We start from the raw sequence: 22,652 nt of genomic DNA, 5'->3' as shown, positions 1-22,652 counted from the left end.
GTTGCCTCAGAGCCGTTGATCAGTGGATGACCTGGAGCCATCTCAAACCAAATACCTCCAAAACAGAAATACTCATATGTGGTGACTGGAAAAGTTATGACCCTCTGTGCGTCTGGCCTGACGATCCCGGACCACCTCCTCAATTATCCAAGGAAGTTAAAAACCTTGGAATCACCATGGATTCCAAGTTAGCTATGAATGCCCAAGTGGACAAATTAGCACAAACAAGCTTCATCACCTTGAAGACTTTACGATGCATCTTCCCCCACCTCGGATTTCCACACAATGTGCAAGCTACTATCTCGCTTGTACTATCCAAACTGGATTATGCCAATGGCCTCTACCATGGATCATCTCTATCTATTATGAAAAAAATACAACATATTCAGAACTCCGCAGCCGGGCTACTATTACATTTAAAGCCGCAAGCCCACATCTCCCCTGCCTTGAGAGCTCTACACTGGTTACCCGTTGCCAGAAGATGCACTTTCAAGCTGCTTTGTATCACCCACAAAGCTATATATGGAACAGGACCGCTTTTTATCAGAAACAAAATAACCAAATACATCCAACAAAGAAACCTCCGCTCAAAATTGGCACCCCCCCCCTTAGAACACCACCATACAAGAAAAAGACTATAGGTGGTACATCTTTCTCCGTTCAAGCAGCCAAACTATGGAATTCATTACCTCCAACTATAAGAGCCACAGATAACTTTCTTGTCTTCAGAAAACTACTCAAGAATTGTCTCTTTCCTTCATAACCACCATATTCAACCATATTCAAACAATTATGGACTGCATATGCCTATGTTGATAAATATTTTTTCTGATTATGTGTCTATTTCTAGTTATGTATAGTTCTTTGGAAAATATGTATCGCTACTATGTCATAACAATAAAATACACACACACTCTTTAAACCTGTTTGACTAAGTATATTTACCCATGGTTCTAATTATGTATTGTATGTACATATATGTGTGCATATGTGTGTGTATTCATGTGTGTTTGTATGTGTGTGTGTGTATGTATATATGTATATATATATGTATGTATGTGTATATGTATGTATGTGTATATGTTGTTTCTGTGCTTGGCATGTTCGTGGGTCATTGCATGGCTCCTGGGTGGGTTGTTATACTAGATATTTATGAATCTCTGTTCTCATCTTATCACACTTATCTATTCATCATCATTTGTCATGTCTCTATCAAACTATCCTCCATTCCCACTCTGACTCATCCCAAATCCTTTCTACTACTTTCATCTCCTAAATAACTCTGCCTAAGCTCTTCCCTCCGCTTCCACATCTAACTCACCAAACCTCACTCTACTACCATGACCTCCCAAACAACCCTACTAAATTCTCCCTCATTTATCTCACCCTGCTACTATGATCTCCCTAACCCTTCCACAGACTCTTCCCTCCTCCATCCCCCTTTACTCATCCCAAGCCTTTGGGATGAGTAAATGAGGGATATACTCCCAATTAACACTTCTGGATTTCTTTCCTCCTCCACCCCTCCATTACTCTAGTCAATCTAACAAACTCTCATATCCGTGGCTCAAATTAACTCATAATAATACTAAAACTGTACTCGTACTCATATTTCCCGATACTAATCCATCACTAATTCTTCTTGGGTTCCGGAGTAGCGTGCTACTCGCCGAAAATCGCTTCAACGCCTCGTCAGGGGTAGTAAGCGCTACATAAATACTATTACAATACAATGCAATACAATGCTGATGGAGATTGTCTGCTCCTGTATTCATGATCGCTTTAGAGGGCTCGTTCTTCCATTCTAAACACTGGTAATGAACTGTCAAAGACTGTTTACAGCAGTCTCTTGAAGAACTCACAGAAATGTGCTAAAAAGATAAAGGACTTAAACAATGGAATAAACATATGTTGCACCAGCTCTACAGCTGGAGACACACATTCTTCAGGACATGTCCATTTACTCACAAGCTTCATTTGAATGACTATGCATGCCCTCTTCTCAATCATTTCTTGGCACACACAACAGCGGGAGCAAGAGGTCTTATGCACAGATGTTTTCTTTCAGATCTATATACCTGCTGCCTGATCACAGGAGATAACTGGTGTTTAACATTACATAAAGCCTAACAACATCCCTTATTGACTATTTCTGATAAAATGTTGAAATAAAGGTATTGTGAATAATCTAAAGCTTTTGGGTCACTACATTTGCTAAAGAATGTGAAAAAAAGAACTAACATCACTGGCACATGGGACATTTTAATGCAGATATGGCATAATAGAAGGCACAACTGTCAGATGCTGTGATGACATGAAAATGAGTTACTTACCTGTAACTGCAGTTCTCCAGTATTGTAATCTTTCATAGACTCACATGCTTGAATCATTCCCCGTTGTCGAAGTGGGAGTCCCCGTATTATAATAAGTAGTGTACATTATAATAATAGGCTTTAAAAGGAAAGCAAAGCTCAGTTTAACAGCCTGTGTCCTTTCTTAAAAAAGGACCAAAGCTATGCGTTGACCAATCAGGCGACAGCACCCTCTAGATCCCTCATAGATTCACATGCTTGAATCAGAATAGTCAGCAGTCCATAATTTCAATTCATATGCATATACAAAGCAAGCAGATGGTGGGTAGATACATATATTATGGCTCACCTTATTGGAATAGATGGCGTAAAACTGCTTGCCCCACTGCTGCATCCGATTTATCAGCCTCTTACAAACAATGTTGTGTGAATGTGTGTCTGTTAGACCATGTCGCTGCTCTGCAGATCTGCTGGATAGACACACCCCCAAATAGAGCTGTTGATGTACATATAGCTGTCGCACAGTGAGGTTTCACCCTACTAGTCAATGGTTTCCCTGCCTTTGCATGGCAGAACTGAATGGTTTCAGCAATCCATCTTCCAATTGTGACTTTGGTTGCTGGAAAGCCTTTCCTGAAGTTTCCATATGAGACAAATAACTGGCTTGATTTACGAAATTGTTGTGTTCTATGTAAATAGGATCTAATGCACCTTCTAACATCTAAAGTGTGAAGAGTCTGTTCGGCAGTTGACTGGGGGGTTTGGAAAAAAATGTTCTTAGAATGATGGGTTAGTCTAGCCGGGTATAGGAAATTCCAGCTACACACAGTGCCAAAGCCGGGAACCCGGATATCCGGGTTCCCGAAAACACAAACAATGAAGACTGACAGAGCGTGCGATGCGCGCAGGAAGGAGACGCCGCCGAAGCAGGTAACTCGGATATCCGGGTTCCTGATTTACTAAAATGGATTTACGGACAGCGCGCGCGGCGCGTGAAGAGAGGAGAGGACGCGGAAAGGAGTGAAGAAGAGGGACAGGAGGACGGCAACATCGCGGAGAACGAGACAGAGAGCAACTCCGACCTTCCAAAAGGAGATCCAGTTAACAGAGGTCCATTGACCTCCCAAGGCAACACCACAGAGGGACAGAAAGGTCCCAGGAAGCAAGAACTCCGCCACGTCTCTGGAGGGACGTGGCTACAGCAGCCGCCGGGAACCCTGAGGAAAAAGAGAACAAAGGAGATCACCCAAACATCACAAACACAGATAGTGACTGTTATAAAGACATCAGTGAATCACAATAAAATCACGTATATACAACAACCCACCTGAGTGTCGCTTTACTCCCTATTGATATACCCACTGCCACAGTGGTATCAAAAGTGGGATTGGAAATAGCGATAGAGGACAGATCACTGAGGACAATATGGAGGTGAAGCCCACACTAGAAGATATGATACAGCAACTGGCCGAAGGTCAACGCCATCTCCAAATGGTATGGGAGGCCAAACAAAGGGAAGCCAAGGAAGATAGAGAGGCCCTCCAGAATGCCTTAAAAAGCCAGGCCACTATAATGGCAAATAATCAGTTGGTGCACGAGACGGCCCTACAAAAGTTAACGGACACCATTGCTGCCAGTAAGGTCCACCCTAACGTACTGAGTTCGGTCCTCCAAAAGTATCAAGAAGGGGAAGACCCCGATGCGTTCTTTACAAACTTTGAAAGGGTGGCTTCTTCCGCCCAATGGCCCGAGGAGCGCTGGGGTCAATATGTGGCTCCCTTGTTAACGGGTATCCTACAAACTGCATATCAGGCAGCCAATCTGGATGGGACAACCCCATATAAAGACATCAAGAAGAGTATCCTGGAACGTGTAGGGCACGACGCGCAATACTACCGCCTAAGATTTCATAAAATAAAATGGCGCCCCACCGAAGACCCCAGGACATTGTACTTTAAGGTGAAGGACCTAGGACTCAAATGGCTAGGGCCCATAGGAACGGAAAGGGAAGATGTTATAAAAGCGGACATTCTGGAACAATATTTGGAATCCCTTCCCCCGCTCACACGTAGTTGGATCCGACAGCACCCTAATGTCCATACAACTATGGCAATTGACCTAGCCTGCGCCTATCACCGGTCAACTGAGTTTAAGAGCGGAGCCTCCAAATTGACAAGCCCTTAGACCCGACTTCAACCAGTACCTGCTCGGTCCTTTCCCCGCAAAACTGTCGAGGACACTCCTTTGCCCAGAGCAGGTGAAAAATCTCCTATGCAGCAACCTCAGTGCTACAGTTGTGGCGAATGAGGACACATAGCACTGGTATGCCCTCACAAGGAGGACAAAACAGAACCTATGGAAATCTGGATAACACGGGGAAGAGTCCTATGCACAGGGAAAGGGAACCCCAGATATATGCAGGAGATAACAGTCAATGGCAAAACCATTACAGCCCTGGTAGATTCGGGATGTAGTCAGTTCGTCCTTAGGACCGGTTTGGTAGAACTGCCAGAACATTCGTCACAACAACGGGTTGCCATATGCTGTATTCACAGGGACAAAAGAGAATACCCCCTGACCTCAGTTCATCTCGAGTGGGAAGAGAAACAGGATGAGGTCCTAATGGGGGTTATGGACCGCCTGGTCGAAGACTATATCTTAGGGATGGATTATATACACTTTCCTGAATTATTACAGAGGGTAAAAACCAGAATCCAATCAGACTCTTGGTGGGCAGAGGCTCCCTTTTCGGGCATCCCAATCGAGAGTGAGCCTCTCCGTTACAGACCTACTAGACGGGAGAAGAGGCGCGACAAACAACTCTATTGGACACAAGAGAAGGAAGAGAACCCAAGGAAAGTTTTGAGCACTATCCCAACCCCCTTACCCTCCTTCCATAGCAGTCAACGGGAAGAGCCATCCCTTCAAAACTCATGGAAAGCAGCCAAAACAGAAAGTACAGGCGAGGTGGGTCCATATTTCCTTATCTACAAAAGCCTCCTGTACCGAGTCATCAAACATGACAATAGTGAAAAAAAGACAATTAGTTGTACCCGAACCCTACCGAACACAGGTGCTCTATCTTGCTCACAATCAACCCGGAGGGGGACATTATGGTAGAGAAAAAAACGGAGGAATATTTATTACGCCGGTTTTATTGGCCAGGAGTTTATGCACATATCCGACGGTATTGTACCCAATGTCCCAAATGTCAACTAGTAGACCCAGGACCCCAGAGAAAAGCACCCTTACAACCCCTACCGAAAATAGACATTCCCTTTTCCAGAGTTGGAATGGACTTGATAGGCCCCCTCCACACATCCACCAAAGGGCACACATACATTTAATTCTAGTCGACTACGCCACCAGCTATCCAGAAGCCATACCTCTCACTAGCATGATGACCAGAAATGTAGCCCAGGCCATGATTGGCTTCTTTTCCAGAGTCAGGTTCCCTAGCGAAATCGTAACTGATCAAGGCACCCCATTCATGTCAGCCTTAATGGCGCACATCTGTAAGACATTGGGAGTCAAACAACTCAAAACCTCGGTATATCATCCACAAATCGATGGCCTGGTCGAACGGTATAACCGTACAATAAAATCATTACTGAAGAAAACCGTCTCAGAATCAGGGCGAGATTGGGATCGGAAGCTCCCACTGGTCCTCTATGCCATAAGGTCCCACGAACAAGCCTCTACAGGACATAGGGGGTCATTCTGACCCCGGCGGGCTGCGGGACCCGCCGCCTGGAGGGAACCGCCAGAATACCGCTGCGCGGTCAAAAGACCGCCGCGGGTATTCTGGGTTTCCCACTGGGCTGGCGGGCGACCGCCAACAGGCCGCCTGCCAGCCCAGTGGGAAACACCCCTCCATAAGGATGCCGGCTCCGAATGGAGCCGGCGGAGTTGAGGATGTGCGACGGGTGCAGTGGCACCAGTCGCGAATTTCAGTGTCTGCTAAGCAGACACTGAAATTAAGGGTGGGGCCCTCTTACGGGGGCCCCTGCAGTGCCCATGCCACTGGCATGGGCACTGCAGGGGCCCCACGACACCCCATACCGCCATCCTGTTCCTGGCTGCCGAAGCCGCCAGGAACAGGATGGCGGTATGGGGGTCAGAATCCCCCAGGAGACCGCCGGTTTTCCCTTTCTGGCCGCGGTCAGAATACCCTGTGGAGCACCGCCAGCCTGTTGGCGGTGCTCCCGCCGACCCCGGCGGTCCTTGACCGCCGGAGTCGGAATGACCCCCATAGTCCTTTCGAACTCGTCTTTGGGCGGCAACCCCGCAGTTTATTAGTTATGGCGGCCGAGATATGGGAAGAAGAAGGCGAAAAACCCTTATTAGAATATGTCCAAGAAATCAAGTCACAACTGCAAATGGTATGGGAAGACATCCGCAGTCAAATGGAGAGGGCCCAAAGCAAACAAAAGAGTTATTATGACCAGGGTGCGAAGGCAAGACAACTCCAGCCCAACGATAAAGTCCTCATATTACGTCCCAGTTCCGAAAGCAAACTATTAGCCAAATGGCAAGGCCCATATACTGTGTTAAAACCGGTCTCTCCTGTTACCTATCTCATAGAATTATCAAAGAACCCAAAACGAGTACAAATCTACCATATCAACTTGCTGAAGAAGTGGGTGGAACCCACTATGTCCGTAACCGCTGCAGCTACGGGTTTTATGGTAACACCCGAGAAACCCTTAGACATTGAACTATGCCCCACCAACCCAGATACATCCTCGGAACGCCCCCAGGTTAATCCTGATATACCAGAACCCCAACAAAGACAGCTGGATTGCCTCCTGGCTCAGCATACCAGCTTCTTCTCAGGAAAACCTGGTAAAACAACCTTAATACAACATCATATTAGAACCCCAGAGGGTCAAACAGTACGTCCAGGTCCCTACCGTATCCCAGAGGCCCGACGGCATCTAATTGAGAAAGAAATAAAAACCATGCTATAGATGAAAGTGATAGAACCATCTGTCAGCCCCTGGTGTTCACCCGTCATATTAGTACCAAAACCAGATGGCTCTATCCGTTTCTGTATTGACTTTCGCCGGCTGAATGCCATATCCCAATTCGATACATACCCTATTCCCCGAGTCGACGATCTTCTTGAAAATTTAGGCAAGGCCCAATATATGTCAACTCTCGATCTAACAAAAGGGTATTGGCAAATACCCCAGGCTCCAGCTGACCAGGAAAAGACGGCTTTCTCAACACCCTCAGGGCTTTACCAGTTCACAGTACTTCCGTTTGGCCTGCACTGTGCTCTGGCTACCTTCCAAAGGTTAATGGACCACCTTTTGAGACCCCTTAAAGATTATGCAGCCGCCTATCTAGATGATATAGTGGTCTTTAGCGAATCATGGAAAGCCCATCTCGACCATCTAAACAGTGTTTTCCATGTCCTAAGTGCAGCAGGTCTTACAGCTAACCCAAAGAAGTGTCACTTGGCCTATGATCTCATCGCATACCTCGGGTATTTTATAGGGAAGGGACAACTGTGGCCTCAGAAAAACAAAGTAGATGCCATCCAACGGGTCCCAATCCCAACAACAAAAAAAGAACGTTCCTTTTTGGGATTAACAGGCTATTACAGACGGTTCATACCCAAGTATTCCACCTTAGCAGCTCCCCTTACCGACCTGTTACAGAAAAACCAACCATCAAATTATCATCCTTGACTGGAGACCAACTATCTAGTTTTCAACATCTCAAATCCTGCCTTACGTCTGAACAGGTCTTGAGATGTCCTGATTTTACTAAAACCTTTCACCTCCAAACCGATGCCTCGGACGTAGGATTAGGGGCAGTATTGTCCCAAACAGACGAGAATGGACATAATCATCCCATAGCATTCATTAGTAGAAAGTTGATGCCTAGGGAACAACATTATCCTATAATCGAGAGGGAATGTCTAGCCATTAAATGGGCTATTGAGAATCTACAGTACTACCTTTTGGGTCATCCCTTTATTCTGTATACTGTCCATGCACCTCTCACCTGGTTGGCCTCCCACAAAAATACAAACTTGCGCATCCTCAGGTGGTTTATGGAACTTCAACCCTTTTCCTTTCAGGTCTGTCACATCCCAGGGAATCTCCAGTATGCTGCGGACTATCTATCCCGTTACCTTGGGACCACGGAACTCCATCAGTCCCGTCCTTGGGAAGGGAGATGTAGCCGGGTATCGGAAATCCCGGCTACACACTGCGCCGAAGCAGGGAACCCGGATATCCGGGTTCCCGAAACCACAAACAATGAAGACAGACAGAGCGCGCGACGCGCGCAGGAAGGAGACGCCGCCAAAGCAGGGAACCCGGATATCCGGGTTCCCGATTTACTAAAAAGGAACGACGGACAGCGACCGCGGCGCGTAGAGAGAGGAGAGAACGCGGAAAGGAGTGAAGAAGAGAGACCAGAGGATGGCGAAATCGCGGAGAACGAGACAGAGAGCGACTCCGACCTTACAAAGGGATATCCAGTTAACAGAGGTCCATTGACCTCCCAAGGCAACACCACAGAGGGACAGGAAGGTCCCAGGAAGCAAGAACTCTGCCACGTCCCTTAAGGTACGTGGCTACAGCAGCCGCCGGGAACCCTGAGGAAGAAGAGAACAAAGGAGATCACCCAAATATCACGAACACAGATAGTGACTGTTATAAAGATATCAGTGAATCACAATAAAATCACATATATACAGCCACCCACCTGAGTGTCGCTTTACTCCCTATCGCTATACCCACTGCCACAGTTTGTTTAGATGAAAATCTGATGGAATCTTAGGCATGAATTTAGGGTTCGTTCTAAGGAATATACTGTCCTTCTTGAACTGCATGAAGAGCTCTTTTATGGTAAAGGCTTGTATCTCACCCAGTCTTCTAGCAGATGTCAGTGCTAACAACAATGCAGTTTTCCCTGTGAGATATTTTAGGTCTGCCTTGTGTACAGGCTCAAATGGGGCTCTCATTAGCTGGCTTAAGACATTATTAAGATGCCACGTAGGAGGTGGTTTTCTTACTGGGGGAAAAACTCTGAGCAGCCCTTTCATAAATTGCTTGATAACTCTGGACGACCATAGGGAGGGTGTTTTGTCCTCTCGTCTAAATCGAGATATTGCTGCCGAGCATACTCTTATGGAGGAGTGTGTGAGTCCTGATTTTGCTAGTTGCAAAAAATATGGTAAAATTTGTTCAGGATTAGAAGAAAATGGTGCAGGTTTCTTTGGTAGCACCAAATACAAAAACGTTTCCATTTTAGCTGATATGATTTATTGGTAGACTCTGCTCTAGCCTTGACTAGAATCTCTCTACAATTAGGTGGAATGTCTACATCTTTAAATTCATGGTGTTCAGGAGCCAAGCCACTAAATGTAGATGCTTCGTATTGGGATGCAAGATCTGGTCTTTGTTCATTGTTAGCATTGCCCGACTGGGCAGTAAGTGTACGTGCGGCTTTTCCTATAGCAGTAGAAGTTCTGCCTTGACCATTTGGGAGCTATGAGGATACTTCTGCATGGTTCTCTCTTTATTTTGCGAAGTATCCGTGAGATTAGAGGAATCGGGGGGAAAAGCGTAGGCAAATATTTTCAACTATCTTATCGAAAATGCATTTCCCCATGACCCTTATTGGTGATGCCAACTTGAGTAGTACTGGTATTTCCTGTTGTTCCTAGTGGCGAAGAGGTCTAGTTTTGGCATGCTCCATCGGATGAATATGTTCTGCAATGCTTGCTGGTCTAATTCCTATTCGTGGCAGGTTGAAGTCGATCTGCTCAGAGTGTCTGCCAGCACATTTGATGATCCTGGTAAATGTTCCGCTCTCAGAGATATTTTGTTCTGTATCGCCCAGTTCCAGATTTCCTGTGATTTATGCAACAAGGCTTCTGATCTTGTTCCCCCCTGCTGGTTTAGGTAGTGCATGCATGTGGTGCTGTCCGTTCTGGTGAGCGTGGATGATTTTTCGATTCTGGAAAGGAAGGAACAGAGCGTAAAAGCAATCGCTTTGAGTTCGAGATAGTTGATGTCGATTTTCTTGTCGGGATTGGTCCATTTCCTACTGATGGAAAGATATTGTAGGTGCGCGCCCCAGGCCTGTAGTGACGCATCTGTCATTATTACGTAATCTGTCACTGGGGACAGAAAAGTTAGCCCATCTGCCAAATTCTCTTTCTGCGTACACCACCACATGGAGAATCTCATTACATGGGTTATTTGTATGGTGTTATCGAAGGAGCCCTGAGATTGTTTCCACTGCTTGTCTAGCTCCTCTTGTAGAGGCCTCATGTGAAGTCTGCAGTTCAGAATTAAAGGAATGCAAGAAGATAGCATTCCTAGGAATGATTTGTACATCCGAACTGAAACGGATCTTCTTTTGATTAGATTGCGAGCTAATTGTTGTATTCTTATCTGTCTGTCCAAAGAGGCCATTGCTTTGTCTGTGTTGATAATTGCACCTAGGAAGGCTATTTTTGTTTTTGGAGTGAGAGAGGACTTCTGAAGATTTGCTGTGAGACCCCAGGTTTCGAACAGCTTGAGACACATGTTTGTGTGGTCTATGTTTGTTTACAGTGAAGGAGCTTTGATCAACCAATCGTCCAAGTATGGAAATACTTGAACTCCTTTTTGCCTCAGACGTGTTGCTACTGGGGCTAGCACCTTTGTAAATATTCGAGGCACTGATTTTAAACCGAAGGGGAGCACTTTGAACTGAAAATGAGCGCCGGCTACTGGGAATCGTAGGTATTTTCAATGAGCTGGATGAATGGGTATGTGGAAATATGCATCTTTGAGGTCTAAAGCTGTCATATAGTCGCCGTGGTTTAGAAGTTGTAGAACATCCTGCAAGGTGACCATCCAAAAGGATTGTTTCATGAGATATTTGTTTAGTTTGCGAAGGTCTAATATTGGACGCCAATCTCCTGATTTTCTTGATGAGAAAGAAACGGGACTAAAACCCCATTAACTTTTGAGTAGATGGTATTCTTTCTATTGTTCCTTTGGATATCATAAGGGAAATTTCCTTTAGTAGCTGCTTTAAACGTGGAGGGGGTGGACCCTTGGGCGGGCAATTTGGCGGTTTGTTGATAAGTTTGAGGGTGTGCCGTCGAGATATGACATCTAGGACCCATTTGGCCGTTGTTATAGTAGCCCATTGGCATAAAAATTAGGAGACGCAACTTCCTAATTTGTGAAGTAACTGGGAATGTAGGGTAGCCTGTGCTGGTGTTAGGGCATTGCTTCCATGAAGAGTCTAGACTTATGGTGGGTTGTTTTCCCCTAGCTGGCTGCTTGTAGGCTGCAGTAGGTGGTTATCTATACTGCTGAGTGTATTGAGAACAGTACTGTCCTTGGTAGGGTTGCTATTGCTGTCTATAAGGTTGAAAACCTCTAAGAAAGGAAAAAGTACTCCTGCCTCTGGCTCCTCGAAAGGGTTGCCTTTTCGATTGCAATGCACCCAATGATCTGGCAGTGTCATTATCAGTCTTAATAGCTTGTAATGTGTTGTCTATGTGTTTTCCGAATAGTGATTCGCCATCATAAGGCATGTCTAAAACTTTACTCTGTACTTCAGGCCTAAAGGATGGGGCCTTTAGCCAAGCTTGTCTTCTGAGCACACTTGCTCCTGCAAGCTGGCGAAAATCTGTTGTGGAGATGTCAATTGTGCAGTCTATGATCTCTGACCCTCAAGACAAATTTTTCTGGCTTCTTCTCTAGGCTCATCTGGAAGGAGATCTATGTATTGCGACATATCCAACCACATTTGTCTGTCGAACCTTGCCAGAATCTCAAGAGAATTAGCTGCACAAACTGTCATACTCAAGAATCGTTTTTCAATAGAACTGAGTCGGCGCCCATCTCTATCAGGTGGTGTTGTAATGGGTGTTGATGGGTTTTTGTAACGCCTCTGGGCAGCTTGACTTATCACAGAGTCTGGCTTTGGATGTCCTAATAAACAAGCTGGAACATTGTCTGGAACTTTATATTTCTTATCCCGTCTTGGTATGACTACTGCAACAGTGGCTGGATTCTTCATAGTGCGAATACACTCTTGCCAGATGAAATCTATTATGGTTATTGCTTTCACTGACTTCTCTCTGGGTTCCTTAAAATCACACAAGAAACAGTCTGTTTGTTTAGAGGTTAGAGGTAACTGAAACATTTTTACTGCATGCTCCATTATACTATGTAAACCACCAATGGCGTCTGGTGGCGAGTCAACAGGAGGAGGCTGTGGTGGTGATGGTGGCTGTGTGATGTAGTTGTCCCATTCTGAAGACATGGAGACTTGATCCCTTATTTCTCCTTCTTCTTCCTGTTCATCCTGCAATGTATGTTGATCATCTGACGGTGGATCCGCTAATGGTATTATAGACAGCAGAATCCCTGAAAAGGATAGCGAAGAAGGACGAGTAGGTGGCATTTGTAGAAGTGATCTTGATGGTGTTTGAAGCTGCGATGGAGGTGCAGTTCCGGGAAAGCGTTTATAGTAATCCTGCAGCATTGCTTGCAGGTTAAAAATCAAGTCCTGTGGCATCTGGACTGTTTGATTCTGTATTGGTGTGCTAGGCTGGTAGGTCTGTTGTACATTCTCAGTGATGTAAATGTTGGGATGATAGTACTGTTCATCATCCTGGTACTTAACCTGCAGTTCGGATGGGCTGTGCACTACTCCAAAAGGTCCTTCATCCTCTGACTCATCGTCTAATAAATGATGCGGTGGAAATGGCGTGACTTTACTTGGGGAGATGTATTCTGGACATAACAGTTGGTCTGCAGGGGGCAGGCCAGTTACAGGCATCAAGGTTGTTGAAGGCAACGTGATTGTTGGAGGTAACTATGTCGACGGTACAATAATAGTATCATTGACGATGGTGTTGTAGACGGTGGCCTTGTTGACGAAGACTTTGTTGACGGTGGCGTCGTCAATGGTGGTGTCATCGATGGTGGCTTCATTGACGATGAGTTCGTCGACGGTGGCTTCATTGACGATGAGATCATTGACGGTGGTTTCGCCGATGATGAGGTCATCGGCAGTAGCGTCGTCAGCGATTATGATCTTTTGGTAACCCTCGTCGACGGTGGTATCGTTGACGGCAAGGATGTCAACGTAGCTGTCGGGCTCGTCGACTGCAGTATTTTACTCTTTTTAGTTAACAGAGGCCTCGTCGTAATCCAGGATACAATGGTCGTCAACGACAATGGAGATGAGGACATTATCATAGGCTATGTCGCCGTGGTGAAAGTTGGAGTTATGGTTGTAGATGTAGTCTACAACATCGCCGACGAGACCGTCGTTGACGGTGAAGGAATTTTTGAAATTTTACATGTTTTACCAGGAATAGTTTTTGCTGAAGAAGGAAGCGATTTCGACATTTTTCTGACAGAACTTTCTCTAGTAGCCGGTGTTGAAGGCCCAAAAGAGACTCTTGAGGAAGATTTCTTATGTGGCACCATCTCTTTTCCATTAGAATGTTTAAGTGCTTTTTTGTTGGGCCCTGGAGGGTCCGCTTCCAAAGATCTTTTTGCCTCTTGTGGGATTTCTCAGTTTGCACAGAGTCATCACTCTCTTCCCTAGAGAATGTATGTTCTTTTGATTTATGTTTTTGCAACCACGAGAGGAGTTCCTTCTCTGTCTTTTAGGGTTTTCTGTGAGAAAGTTCTACAGATTGTGCAGTCCACAACCTTTTGCTCTGGATAGAGACAAAAAATACACTCACTGTGAGGGTCTTCTGAGTAAAGTCTCTTTTTGCCACAGGTGTTACACGGCTTAAAAATGTTTTTCCTTGGAGATCCTGACCTGGTGGGAATGTCCCAGGCTGTCATAAAATATAATTTTTTAAAGCTGACCTGATAAGTGTTCAGTTGAAGTAACCTCTGAAGAGAAAAACTGAGCAGAGCTCAGGGAGACTCCTATCACCTGACGTGCAGTAGAAAATCTAAGGAACTGGAGCCTCTGTGGTGAGGGTTCTAGAGGGTGCTGTCCCCTGATTGGTCAAAGCATAGCTTTGGTCCTTTTTTAAGAAGGGACATAGATAGGCTGTTAAATTGAGCTTTGCTTTCCTTTTAAAGCCTATTATTATAATGTACACTACTTATAATACCGGGGACTCCCCCTTCGATGACAGGGAATGATTCAAGCATGTGAATCTCTGAAAGAGTCAATTCTGAGGAACAAGTGGTTCCACCTAGCACTAGTGACTAAATATCATAAGAAACATTTTTCTATATTGAGTCTGGTGGGGGAACAGGTTCATTTAAGGACACTGCAATAGCTAATATTCTTTAGAAGTTATAATAGAAAGAAGCAGAATTCTCGGGCAGTCCAGAAGCTTTGGGCTGGAACCACATGAGAACCAGAAAACAAGCCCAGCAAGCAGTAAAAAGTATTATTCCAAGCAGGGTCTCCTAATGAGGCACACAAGTAGCAAATGCTGTCCTTGCCATGGAGCAAAATTTATTTTTTTAGGGAAGCAATGAACACTGTACTGGTCTAATTCAACAACATCGAATTCTTACAGAAGCATCAATGGTTAGAATTTTGGCAAAACCTATGTACTTTGAGAAAATGGCACAGTCCCGCCTGTGAGATAAGGACCAATCAATATTTTGGACAGATCATTTTAAGACCATCCAGGGATCCTGAGATATCTTGATAAAGACCAAACTAGTTAAGTAACGTACATGTATGCAGACTCAAATATCATGCATATTCTGGGAGTCACTGGATAATTCAGGAGGATGCTTGGAACCCAAAAAACTAAGAGGCTGATGTCAGTCTCTGAACCTATCAAAGGCCTGAAGAGTTCCAGTGCAGAGTACAAACGTTGCCTTTTCTCTCACTACTTAAACTGCTTCCAAATATTTTAGCGAAATAAAAATCAACTACAATTGACTAGATTCTACAGTAGTTCCTTCAAATCATACATGCAGAGCACACCTTACCAGAATTTCTTGTTCCACCACCACTTTTTCCAGTGCATCTCTCGCGTCAGCTGCTCTGCAAAGAATCCTTATAGCCTCTTCCCGGATAGTATGGTCGTCCAGAGAAGGTTGGAAGGCAACCTGCACCAAGCATTTCTGTGGATGAGACAACACAAAACAAGAGTAGATTTGGGGTAAATCTATGTCAAGTTCCTCAATCACGCTGGTGTCCAATGCACAACATCTACAGAACAATATCTATATCTCTTATAGATTCATCTTCTGAAAAAAAGATTACTTCACTGCATCAAATGCATATGGCACATAATTTAGCTTTATGTTTAAAAGCATTCTAATGCCCAGATGACAACTACGAAGCTAATTCCAATTCTGGTGAAAACGTGTTTTTGTACCACCATAAATTGGATTCCTCGGCAGGTGCATCTGTCCACATGCCAAATTAATATTCGCTATCTGCATATGGGCCAATTACGCACCGAACTCTGTTTACCCCACGGAATACAAAACCTAATGAGATACTTGTTAGAAAATTACCAGCATTTCCAATTGGCTAAATTTTGACTGCATTCCAGGGTGCAAAATTTGGAATGCATTTCAGGGTGCAGTATGTACCACCCGAAACAGAGCTAGCCCTGTATTTGCACTAGGGGGTCTTAATGCGACTTTTAATTGCTATGTATATAATTAGAAATAATCGGATTGTCTTTTGAAATCTTAGCTCATTGAAGCGGAGATTGTGTAGCATTTTACGAATAGGTTATCAGCAATAAACAAAGAAGTATTCAATAGCACAGCGAAGACATGTCATGGGCAATCCTAAACATAAACTGTCAGCCCAAAGGATACAAAATTAAGCTGCTGGATTTATTTGTTTTGAGATGCTAGAGGATGAACATGATAGCTTATTTTTTTAAATATATTTTGTTCCCTGCTTAAGGTACCTAGTGCCTGATTTGGAGTTTAGCAGACGGATTTACTATGTCGCAAACGTGACGGATAACCCATCCACCTTTTTACAAGTGCATAATATTCTATGGTACTTGCAATAAGGTGGATGGGAAATCCATCCGACTTTCAATCAGGCACTAAGTTCATGGTCTTTTAATTCACGACAGCAAGCAAAGCACTGGATCACCAAAGACTCAAACACTGGATCACATAAAGCTCAAAACGCTGCAGACATTCAGACCACATACACAGCGACTCTATTAGTTTTTTGGGTTATATAAATGAAAAAGTTACTACCTTAGGTAACGGTGATTGTAATGGATACTATGATACCCTATGTGTATTATTAATCACTGTAACATACCACTCACAAAGATTAGAGCACCAGACAATGTATTTGTCATTCTAATAGGATTTCGGGGTGCCCTCTTTTGTTCCCAGTATGTTACAGTGGCTTGCTGCGCCACACAAATGATGTTAGGACACACAATGGTACATAAGTTACTACCGCACCTCTGTGTAAACCTTTGCAGCCACAAAAGCCCACACGACCATATCCAGAGGAGGATGAGAGGAAACAGGTGGGCAAGATGCAAAGTACATGGAGACGGAGCACTCCTATATCAAAATCGCATCCGTCTTGTGGTGGGCCTGCAATCCTAGATATTGCACCGAATGGTCATTCCATCTCAATGGGGCCCGATTAGAAGTCAGCAGGAATCTTGCTGGTTTGTTCTAGTTGGTACGGAGGCCTGATAGCCTAGAAAATCTCATGCACTCGTTGATAACTGGAGCTGGGTTTGCTTGCTTCGGCTCTAACACATACAATAGAATGCCATCTGCGTGTATGAGAAACGTTCTATGCTTCCTGAAATGCAGCCCTAATGTTTCCTGAGAACACAAGCCAATGGCTCAGCGCAGACAGGTAAGTAAAACTGATAGGCCCCTCTAGAAATAGAGAAGGGGGAAAAATCTGGTCATTCACCTTTTCACAGGCACGAAGATCAGAGTACAATACAACTGAGATTCCACCCGTAATACTCTCAATGCCTTTCCAGCTTTCAGAAATACAATCTCTCTCTCTCTCTCTCGGATGCAGCCTCAGTTCTGTTTTTTTCGGGGCGCACTCACCTGTCCCTACAGGTGGTCAGGGCATTAGCGGATAAAATAAGTGGACGCCAGGCAGCGTTACCGGCTGAGGGTCGCAAAACCTACTCGACCTTGCTCTCAGGTAGGCCGCTGGATCACAAGAAGGCTTCCTCACATCCTCTCAGCTTATCAATCAGGCATAATGAAGTAACAGGAGGAAACAGACTCGTTTCTTCAACGACCAGCAGCGCAACAGGCGCTCCCCCTCCTCCTGCTCTCTGCCAACCGCCACCAAACATCTCTGGAACCCGGTGACCTCACAAAGATCTCTGGTTACCGGTGCACGACGGCAGTGACGACATATGCGCGACAGCACGAAGGGAGATCTCTACGTGCAGGCACAATATAGCTTATCTCCGTTCCGTTACCATAATTATGATGGAAAACGAGGTTTACTGTGTGGATAATATATGAAATAGTATTCAAGTTTTCCGAATGAGTCAGTAGAGGAATGTGGCTTGCGACTTACGTTAAAGATCAATGAGAAGAAAGCATACACATTTGTCAACTCTTCTAATATCTAACTTCTCGTTACCAATGGGAAAAACAAGGAAATAGTTAAAACCTTACTGATGAATATTCATTGGTCGGCTAGTTCATAACAAAGTCACGAAATCTACCAGGTGCATAATCTTCTTTGCAAGCTTCACCTCGTGCACCAAGGACCACTCACTACTCTTTGCAGAGTCCCTCTGTCCACTCCTGCTGCCTTCCCATTCACACATTCTGCTGCGCATCAACCACTTCCCTTATATTTCAGGGTTAACCATCTGCGCGTCGCCCATTAACATGTAACCACTACAAGCGTTTCTGTCCTTCTTTTTCCACTTCCCCATGACTTTCTACTCTTTTTTCCGCTCCTTTACCTTTTTGCAATACAAAACAACTCTTCTGCCAAATTACTTCTGATTGAACTACATACCAATTATGTACATTCTCCACTGCCATGGGATAAGAAAACTAACATTGTCGCTCTTCTAGCCCAATTCGATCTTGACATAGTCACCTTCTGAAATTCTCTTTCCTATTAATTTGTTAAATTCCTCACTCTGCATTTTAGACTCCTTCATCCAATGTGGGGTTCATTTGGTTATGAGATCTCTTCCTCTCATCATCCTAAAAAGGTAAAATACATGTCACATCACTCACAGTAATAATTTGTGCTGACACCATTTTGTCCACGGACTCTCCTGCAGACTTCCTGCCACTTGTAATATTACTTTGATAAAACGACTGGCCCTCTCAACTATGCTGTGACACTGAGGATTGGATAAAGATGTGCAAACATGTTTAATCCCCCGACCCTTTAAAAATACTTGCATCAGCGTGGGTCCATACCCTTTCCTCCTCCCCAAACTTTAGTAAAAACAGGAACCAGATAATTTGTTGTAATAAGGTTATTGAACAACAAGCAATGACACAGGAGCTCTCCCATCTACTCTCTTACTGCCACCGAACATCCCTGAAATCCACGGACCTCACAAAGATCACTGGTTGTAATGACAATCTACGCACAAGCAAAAACAAGTTGATGGTGTCGCAGTCTAATCTATTGTTTTTTTTGTCTATCATTTTGGACCACGCCAATACAAATCAGTTTTGACCCTGCTCCTTATGGGAACAGCCAAGCCCAAAATGTCAGGCCAGGTCCTCCCTGAACCGGAAAACAAGCAAACTAGGACCAGTTTCACCAGAGTTAGGGCTCTGCAGCCAGGTATAGCTTGGTTCTGGTGGCACAGTGAGCCTCGGACCCATGTCTGGGCATCCTCGGCGCACACAGGACGGCAAATGCAAAAACAACAAGGTAAAGGATGGAGAGATTGCATTAATCTCAGCCACTGGCAATCACTCAAGGCTGCATCCCAATCCATCTTTTTTTGCCCGCCATGCCACCTCACTTTGGACCCAGCTATATGCAAATCAGCCTTGACCCTGCTCCTCATGATTATATGTACAACATATAGATTTGAGTTTGCATTATTGTATACGCCAGATTCTTTAAATCTAATTTATCTGTAAATCTTTATACATCCTCCAACAGTCAAATGCAATTTGATTTGTCACTATTTGGATAAACAATTTATTGTCATTTTCATAAATGATGACTTAGAATGATTCCTTTGTTAGCCATTTACCTTTACTTCAAACACAGTAGAGCCACTAGTAAGTCATTGGGGCACACCATGTCTTCCACTCCTTACAACAAGTAACTTACCTTCGGTAACGCCTTTTCTGGTGGATACACTAGTTACCTGTGGATTCTCACCTAATGATTTCTCCCCAATGCGCAGCATTCAACGGAAATTTTCTTTCCAGCTCTGCACGTTGGCGAGGACGTCACAATTGCCTGACTCCACGCGACTCTGTCTGATGTCATCGTGGCAATAAGAGGTCCTCGCCGGCGTGCTGACGTCAGTTTACACCATTTTGTACGTGCCTTTGAGGCTAATAGGTGATAACCGACATCAATCATTCACTACAATTGCATCAATGAAAACCTTTATACAAATTTTATTAAAAAATAAACAACAAATAATATCAATATATATTCTTATAAGAATACACATTTAAAAATGCACACACATTTATATATATATATATATATATATATATATATATATATATATACATACATACAGAAATATACAAATATATATATATATACACCCAAGGAGATCTTGGTCTGAACAGACAGACAACGGGGAGGCGGTGGGACTGTGAGGAATCCACATGTAGCTAGTGCATCCACCAGAAAAGGCGTTACCGAAGGTAAGTAACTTGTTCTTCTGATGGATACAACTACCTGTGGATTCCTCACCTAATGAATAGAGTCCCTAAGCAGTACCGCCTTGGACGTGGGTGTCTGACTGATCACACCAAGAAATCCTGCAGCACAGACCGCACAAAATGGCCATCCCTCCTAACTTCCTAGTCCAAGCAATAATGCTGCCCGAAAGTATGGACGGAAGCCCAAGTCGCGGCCTTACAAATGTCAGCCACCGGAACACCTCTAGCCAGGGCCGAAGTGGCCGACGTAGCCCTGGGGGAATGGGCTCTAATTCCAACAGGAGGTACCTTCTTTGCCAATGAATAGCATATCTTAATGCAAAGAATGACCCACCTGGATAGTGTTCTTTTGTGGACGGCCTTGCCCTTCCTCTTCCCCACGTATCCGACAAAGGGTTGGTCATCCAAGCGGAACTCTCTCATTCTGTCTATGTAAAAACTCAAGGCCCTCCTTGGGTCCAGCCGATGTAGTCTCTTCTCCTCCTTAGATGGATGTGGAGGAGGATAAAAGGATGAGTGTGTGATAGACTGCCCCAAATGAAAAGGAGTGACTACTTTGGGGAGGAAAGCCACCCTGGTCCTTAGCACCACCTTGTCAGCATGAAAGGTCGTAAAAGGGGGATGAACACAGAGAGCTTGAAGTTCACTCACACGCCTAGCAGACGTGATGGCCGTTAGAAAAACAGTCTTCAAGACTAATAGTCTTAATGGACAAGAATGTAAAGGTTCAAAGGGTGAACCCATTAAAAAAGTTAATACTAAATTTAAATCCCACTGGGGCATAAGAAACGGAGTGGGAGGAAACCTATTAGTAAGCTCCTTCAAAAACCTTAATACTAAAGGGGATTTGAATAAGGAGGGTTTATCAGGTAAACATAAAAAGGCTTAAAGAGCCGATAGATAGCCTTTGACTGTAGCGACTGCACAACCCTGCAGTGCCAAAGACAATGCAAACAACAATATGTATGACAAATGAGCCTTAAAAGGGCTAATTTGCTTCTCTCCATACCAAGCAACACATTTTGCCCATCTGCCAGCATAGATAGATTTGGTGGAGTGTCGCCTGGCCGATAAAATAACGTCCACCACTTCCGTCGGGAGAGAAAAGGAATTCAGGTTGCCCCATTCAATCTCCAGGCATGAAGGTGCAGGCTCTGGAGGCGAGGGTGTAGAACCTGCCCTTGTGACTGCGAGAGGAGGTCTGCCCTGTAAGGGAGACGGAGCGGTGGGCACAGTGAAAGTTGGAGAAGGTCTGTGTATCACACCCTTCTCGGCCAATCCGGTGCTATTAAAATGACTTGGGCCCGGTCTTGGTGAATCTGCCTCAGAACCTGAGGAATCAAGGGTATGGGGGGAAACGCATAAAGCTACTGACCTTTCCAGGACATCTGCATCTGAAACGTGTCCCCCAATGCTCCATGCACCGAATACTGGAGGCTCCAGAACGACGGGCAGCACGAGTTCTCCCGAGTGGCAAACAGATCTACCTGGGGAAACCCCCACATTCGGAAGATGTAAAGGACCAGGTCCGGATGGAGACACCACTCATGATCGGCTAAGAAGTGCTGACTGAGACTGTCCGCACATATAGTTTAGAACTCCAGCCAGATGATTCGGTACTACGCAAATCCGATGGTCCTGAGCCCAAGACCAGAGTCGCAGAGCTTCTATGCAGAGAAGGTACGACCCTACTACTCCCTGCTTGTTGACATACCACATCGCTGTAGTGTTGTCCGTCAAGACTTGGACCGACTGACCGCGAAGGGAAGGGAGGAAGGCCTTGAGAGCCAAACGTATCGCCTGCAATTCCAGCAGATTGATATGAAACATCTGCTCCACTGGAGACCAATGACCTTTGATCTTCAGGTTCCCCACATGAGCTCCCCACCCTAGAGTGGAAGCATCCGTTATAACTGTGGCCACTGGTGGTGGGAGTGAAAACAGCCTTCCTTGGGAAAGGTTGCTGTCCACAGCCTACCATTGTAGATCCGCTGCAGTGTCTCTGGAGATCTTTATCGACTCCTCAAGTTCCCCTTTGTGCTGAAACCACTGCCTGCGGAGACACCACTGAAGAGCCCTCAAGTGCCAGCGTGCATGAGTGACCAACAGAATGCATGAAGCAAACAGACCGAGCAGACGAAGGACCTTGAGGACTGAAACAACCGCTCCACTTTGAAACATTGGAATCAATGCCTGAATGTCCTGAATCCGCTGTGGCTGAGGAAAGGCCCAATCCAATGGCTTATCCAGTACTGCCCCTATGAACAGGAGATGCTGAGGGGGCTCTAGGTGAGACTTGGGTACATTTATCGAAAAGACCAGATCGAACAACAACTGGGTTGTCATCTGCAGGTGATGCAGCACGAGCTCTGGAGACGTGGCTTTGATCAACCAATCGTCCAGGTAAGGGAATACCGCAATTCCCTTCCTCCTGAGACTTGCTGCAACCACCGCCATCACCTTTGTGAAGACTCAAGGTGTTGAAGTATGACCAAAAGGC

At 45.0% G+C, this 22,652-nt stretch overlaps 1 protein-coding gene across 2 annotated transcripts in view; it reads right to left on the bottom strand.

The window, feature by feature from the left end:
• CFAP74 (cilia and flagella associated protein 74) overlaps positions 1-22,652 on the bottom strand; it is a 978,701-nt gene that overhangs the window by 432,735 nt on the left and 523,314 nt on the right. For both annotated transcript variants that reach the window (XM_069241006.1, XM_069241005.1), the window contains exon 28: positions 15,269-15,403. In XM_069241006.1, the coding sequence (XP_069097107.1) occupies positions 15,269-15,403 (135 nt within the window). The remainder of the gene's footprint in view (positions 1-15,268; positions 15,404-22,652) is intronic.

The sequence above is a fragment of the Pleurodeles waltl genome, chromosome 6 (genome assembly GCF_031143425.1).
Source record: "Pleurodeles waltl isolate 20211129_DDA chromosome 6, aPleWal1.hap1.20221129, whole genome shotgun sequence".
Classification (NCBI taxonomy): Eukaryota; Metazoa; Chordata; class Amphibia; order Caudata; family Salamandridae; genus Pleurodeles; species Pleurodeles waltl.
The sequence above is the reverse complement of the archived record's forward strand: the minus strand, read 5'-3'. Positions and strand labels throughout refer to the sequence as shown.